The sequence below is a fragment of the Limulus polyphemus genome, unplaced genomic scaffold (genome assembly GCF_000517525.1).
Source record: "Limulus polyphemus unplaced genomic scaffold, Limulus_polyphemus-2.1.2 Scaffold837, whole genome shotgun sequence".
Taxonomy (NCBI): Eukaryota; Metazoa; Arthropoda; class Merostomata; order Xiphosura; family Limulidae; genus Limulus; species Limulus polyphemus.
Window position 1 is genome coordinate 412,829 of NW_013666447.1, and position 6,079 is coordinate 418,907.

A 6,079-nucleotide genomic window follows, 5' to 3' on the forward strand; every position below is an offset into this window, starting at 1 on the left:
TTCAACGTTTATCTCGAATATTTACTCTATATTCTCATTCCACACATACAAGTTAGCATCCAGATTTACAGTTCAACGTTTATCTCGAATATTTACTCTATATTCTCATTCCACACATACAAGTTAGCATCCAGATTTACAGTTCAACGTTTATCTCGAATATTTACTCTATATTCTCATTCCACACATACAAGTTAGCATCCAGATTTACAGTTCAACGTTTATCTCGAATATTTACTCTATATTCTCATTCCACACATACAGCTTAGCATCCAGATTTACAGTCGAACCTTTGTCGGAGTGATCTTTCCAATATTTTCCTTTCACACATTCAGCACAGAATCCAGATTTGCGCACAGCCTGAGCTACTTACCCTACATTCTCCTTCCACACATACAGCTGAAAACCTAGGTTTACAGGCCACACCATCAGGTAACTTCGTTGATAACACCAGGAATATCTCCGTTTTTTGAGGCATACAGTAAACTCTACAACGGGAGAGAGCTGCAATCCAAAGAACACACTTTAAAGGTACAGAACTAAACTCTGTTATCAATATCATACTCTACATTCATAACGATGTGGTTTAATTTGATGAGTCTAGAATATAAAAAATAACGCATAAAAAAAAGAGTTAAAATGTAAACTTACAGATTATAATGATATCACTCAGGAAAAACGCGTTAAAACAAAGATACTTGGGTGTTTACGCCTCACATTTTTTCCCTCTTCTTATCGCAAAATGAATGCATAGGCACAAATTCAAAGCACAACACTCTAAAGAAAAAACACGAAATCACTAAGCAAATACCTCCGAGGTCTTTCTCGTACGGTTTCCAGAGAAACCGATTGCCTCTAAAGGTCTTGTTGTTGAACGTTTCACACTGTTCCATCCGTATATCAGTGTTGGCATGGTGACAAAGCTGAAATGGAGAATGAAATTTACAGTATTTTTTTTACTTATTGCAGATATACAGATTTAAGAATAAATAAAGACATTCGTACTCAGTAAAAGCACAAATACATGACGTACAGAAGAAGAACTCACGAATTAAAAATAACGTTGTAATTGTAAACTAGCGAACGAGACACAAAATCTGTGATTCCAGTTATTGGTATTATTACGTCTAAAATTAGTAAACACACGCAAAAAATCATCTATGTAAGAAAATTTAAATCTCATGTCCGTGAAGGATTATTATCACAGTATATGTAAATTCGATTTTCAGTTCTTGTTATTAAAGCAAATAGATACGTTGACCGTTTTACATAAGGTATACGTTGATCTGTGACTTGAAATACTGTTAAACAAACAAACAACAACACAATTACACTGACGTTAGTGGGTTTCCTGGAAAAAAACTTTAGTTGAAACTATTAAACCTTAAGTTAAGCAATGTTGCAGAAATTCATGATACACTTACCTCGGTATTGCATATCTTATAGACTCGAGTTTGTCCTTCACAGTCCTTACCGCCATTTCGAGGGCTGCAATGTAATTCAAGTTAAAGATCAGAATATCAAATCAAAATATTTTGTATATTAGTAAATGTAAACTTATGTAATAAGGAACCGAGTGAGTTCTATAGATGATTGATGTTTATGAGATCAGTTTTTTTCCTTCTGTCTAACCAACTCAAAATCATTTGTTTGAAACTACTATCCCGTAAGCTTTCTCTATACTTCCTAGATTTTTCAGTGATAAGTTGGTATACTTTTATTTTTATAAAGGCTGCTCCCAGTGGCACAGCGGTATGTCTGCGGACGTACAACGTTAAAGACCGGGTTTCGATACCCGTGGTGAGCAGAGCACAGATAGCCCATTGTGTAGCTTTGTGTATAACTACAAACAAACAAACTATATAGGCTATGTACTAAAATATAAACTAATTATGAAGTACAGTTACGAAGATATTCAGTACGCGTGTAATATCCAAGATTACAGTGTTAATTATTAATATTTATCAGCAAAGTTTGCTTTTGCTCATGTAATTCCGCTTCAATACTAATGTCAAGTATTATTTTTGTTCTTACAAGGTGTTATACATTCACGATCTGCTGTGTTTAGATGTGATATCATACTTTATAACACCTTATACCACAACAGTAAACACTGAACGTGTATTGTTTTGCAAGAAATATTTTTAAGTTCATACTAAATTATAATTTTTGATACAATGGTTACTGACCATTAACGAAAAACATAAAAGTTCCTTAAAAATTCTGTAGAGGGCCGGGCTGCAAATTTTCAAAAATGTATAAGAAATAAGAGTGAAAATATAATGAAATAGAAGATTAGTTGAGGGGTGGAGGCTTGCGCCATCTATAAAAGTATCTTCTGGTAAAATTTAAATTAAAACCAATAATTTTATGTTATTTCTAATCTATCGATTTATAATTGTAACTTTTTCAGAAGTAAGAATGTCTTACGCATAAAAAATAATTATTCGCAAAAAACAATAACGTTTATCATTTCAAATAAGATGGCTCATATTATAAATCAAAATACTGGCGATGAGATACAATATTACATTAGTAAAATATAAAATAATGTCCATAACTTCTCATGGTTTAAAATGGCAGTAATGACTACCCCTAAAATAATAGTTTAAAATGGTTGTAATGACTACCCCTAAAATAATAGTTTAAAATGGTTGTAATGACTACCCCTAAGATAATAGTTTAAAATGGTTGTAAGGACTACCCCTAAAATAATAGTTTAAAATGGTTGTAATGACTACCCCTAAGATAATAGTTTAAAATGGTTGTAAGGACTACACCTAAAATAATAGTTTAAAATGGTTGTAATGACTACCCCTTTAAAATAATAGTTTAAAATGGTTGTAATGACTACCCCTAAAATAATAGTTTAAAATGGTTGTGATGACTACCCCTAAAATAATAGTTTAAAATGGCAGTAATGACTACCCCCTAAAATAATAGTTTAAAATGGCAGTAATGAAAGACTGAATTGCTATACTACCATGTAAAATAATAATCACAACTACTCATAATTTACTTACAATCACAATTTCTTAAAAGAGTAGGGGGTAAGAAGTAGGAGAAAAACATCGAGGGTGTCGAGGTTTGGAAATAATAAGTGGTCTTCTCTCAGGCTCAAACTTCAGATCTGGTTGTTTTTTATCACAAGGTAAGACATCAATATTGACTTTTGAAGAATTGTTGCCCAACAAACCTTTACAAGCGGTGCTTTAACCCACATTATGAGACATCGGTGTTTACCAGCCGAATATCACGACACAATAATCAATATTGACTTTCAGGAATTGTTGCCCAATAAACCTTTACAAGCTGTGCTTTAACCCACATTATGAGACATCGGTGTTTATCAGCCGAATATCACGACACAATAATCAATATTGACTTTTCAAAAATTGTTGCCCAACAAACCTTTACAAGCTGTGCTTTAACCCACATTATGAGGCATCGGTGTTTACCAGTCGAATATCACGACACAATAATCAATATTGACTTTTCAAAAATTGTTGCCCAATAAGCCTATACAAGCTGTGCTTTAACCCACATTATGAGACATCGGTGTTTACCAGTCGAATATCACCACACAATAATCAATATTAACTTTCAGGAATTGTTGCCCAACAAACCTTTACAAGTTGTGCTTTAACCTACATTATGAGACATCGGTGTTTACCAGTCGAATATCACCACACGGTAAGTCCTTACAGGCTATATAAGACATCCATATATATTTAGTTACCACGGATTGCCACACAACAGATTTTACAGGTAAATGTCGTAATATAGAATAACACACACTTACCATTTATTGATATGTTTAATAGGTAAATACTTAATACACATTATATAAAACAGTGTACACATATCATGTATTGTTACATAACAGGTATTTCTAATTTATGCTTTAAGACGTTATCAAAATACACGTTATATAAAACAGTGTACACATATCATGTATTGTTACATAACAGGTATTTCTAATTTATGCTTTAAGACGTTATTAAAATACACGTTATATAACTTAATATACGTTATATAAAACAGTGTACACATATCATGTATTGTTACATAACAGGTATTTCTATGTTATGCTTTAAGACGTTATTAAAATACACGTTATATAACTTAATACACGTTATATAAAACAGTGTACACATATCATGTATTGTTACATAACAGGTATTTCTAATTTATGCTTTAAGACGTTATTAAAAACTGATGTACACTGACCGTGGATTGTTACACTTTCGTTCTTTGTATGCTATACCACCATCACAAGACTTGGAACAGGATGTCCAGTCAGAAAAAGCACCCCATCCACCATTCACAGGTTTAGGGCCTTCCTCGTTCTTCTCAACACATTTCCCTCGACGACACCACTAAGGTGGTACCCCCGAAAAGAAGAGAAAAAATAAAAGAAACCCGCAAAAATACTTTAAAATTACAAAGGTAATGAGAAGCTTGACTTATAACATATTTAAGCTATACATTTGTGTAGCATTTTTACTAACAATACGTCTCATTTTTAACAAGATATAACCTAACTATTTGTAGAACATTTTTACAAACGCCATGTTTGATTATTAACAAGATATAATCTACTTGTATAACGTTTTTAAGACCCACATTCGTAACGAATAGCTTATTAGTAATATTCAACAGATTCAATTTTTATGTAGAATCTTACCTTTTATAATCTGAGCAGATATCATTCTACGGCTATGTTTACAAAATTGTAAATAATCTGTCGGCCTTTACTTTGAATAACGTGAGCGACTACCACTTGCTATGTTTTTTTATTAACAATGGTACACTACATAACCAGAATGAAATATTGAATAACGACATTATGAATTCATCACACAATATTCGCTCAGAGACTGTAAACTTTTCCACATTTGGTAAGGTGTACTTTGAAGTACTTACATATAGAGATGATTTCTTCTTAATTTATATAACAAGCTAATGTTGTTTGACCCTTTGATATAGTAACTATAAGTTCAACAATTTATTGCTTAAAATCTTACTTTTTCAAAAATAACCATTGAAAAACGGTATATTATGAACGTCACAAAATGACAGTGTAATATTTAATTGTTTTTTTGTATATATATATATATATTCAATAATTTTGTCTGACTGTACCAATGAAATAAGAAAAATACTGAAATATTGCGTATTATAATTTACATTTCGCGTTCTCAGGTCCTTTACGGTAAACCGATATACAGTTATTACCATATTATTCCCGCATGGAGTTCCTTCTGCCGCCGGCATGAATTTTGTAACACACTCGCGTCCTCGTCTGTGGCACCATAGAGATTTACAGATGTCGTGTTTCATTAAAACTTTACCCTGAAGGTAAGAGAACAAAACTTGTCTGATTAATTACAATTAGTTTATAAACAACAACAAAAAATCAACTTTATATGTACATATACATAAATTATAGTAACAAAAAGAGTGTTATGTACTGTTGACCTTTAAAAGTATTAACATCGACAAGGATCTGGCATAACTTGATGGTTAGGGCACTTGATTCACACATCGCGGAATCGAACCCCGTCACCGAACATAGTTGCCTTTACAGCTGGTAGGCCGTTATAATGTGACTGTCAATCTCACTATTCGTTGGCAAAGAGTAACCCAAGATTTGGCGGGAGGTGCTATTGACTAACTACCCTTTCTCTAGTTTAACACTTCAAAATGAAGGACCGGTTGAAATTGAACAAAAAAATCAACAAATATGTCTAGGTGCGTACAGTACGTAAATAAATTTGCTTCATATAATTGTTCTTGAAACAGACAAGATTAAAAAAAAGGTCAAAATGTCATTTTGAAAGGTAAAGTACAACTTGATAAGTATATTTCTAACAGTTCTTGAGTGATTTTGCTGTCAGGACAACCACTGCTATAGTAGTTAGTGTTTGATGAAAAGTCCTTGTTCAAAGCACTATTGGCCCGGCATGGCCAGATGGTTAGGGCGCTCGACTCGCAATCTGCGGGTCGCGGGTTCGAATCCCCGTCACATCAAACATGCTCGCTCCTTTCAGCCGTGGGGGCGTTATAACGTGACGGT

General features: G+C 33.1%; 1 protein-coding gene across 1 annotated transcript in view; it reads right to left on the reverse strand.

Moving 5' to 3' along the window:
* The window catches only part of LOC106460796 (A disintegrin and metalloproteinase with thrombospondin motifs 18-like), a gene marked incomplete at its 5' end in the record, with an annotated part of 28,997 nt that overhangs the window by 18,138 nt on the left and 4,780 nt on the right, over nucleotides 1-6,079 (reverse strand). The window contains 5 exons of the mRNA XM_022387585.1: nucleotides 374-504; nucleotides 812-923; nucleotides 1,425-1,488; nucleotides 4,231-4,379; nucleotides 5,239-5,355. Of these exons, the coding sequence (XP_022243293.1) occupies nucleotides 374-504; nucleotides 812-923; nucleotides 1,425-1,488; nucleotides 4,231-4,379; nucleotides 5,239-5,355 (573 nt within the window). The remainder of the gene's footprint in view (nucleotides 1-373; nucleotides 505-811; nucleotides 924-1,424; nucleotides 1,489-4,230; nucleotides 4,380-5,238; nucleotides 5,356-6,079) is intronic.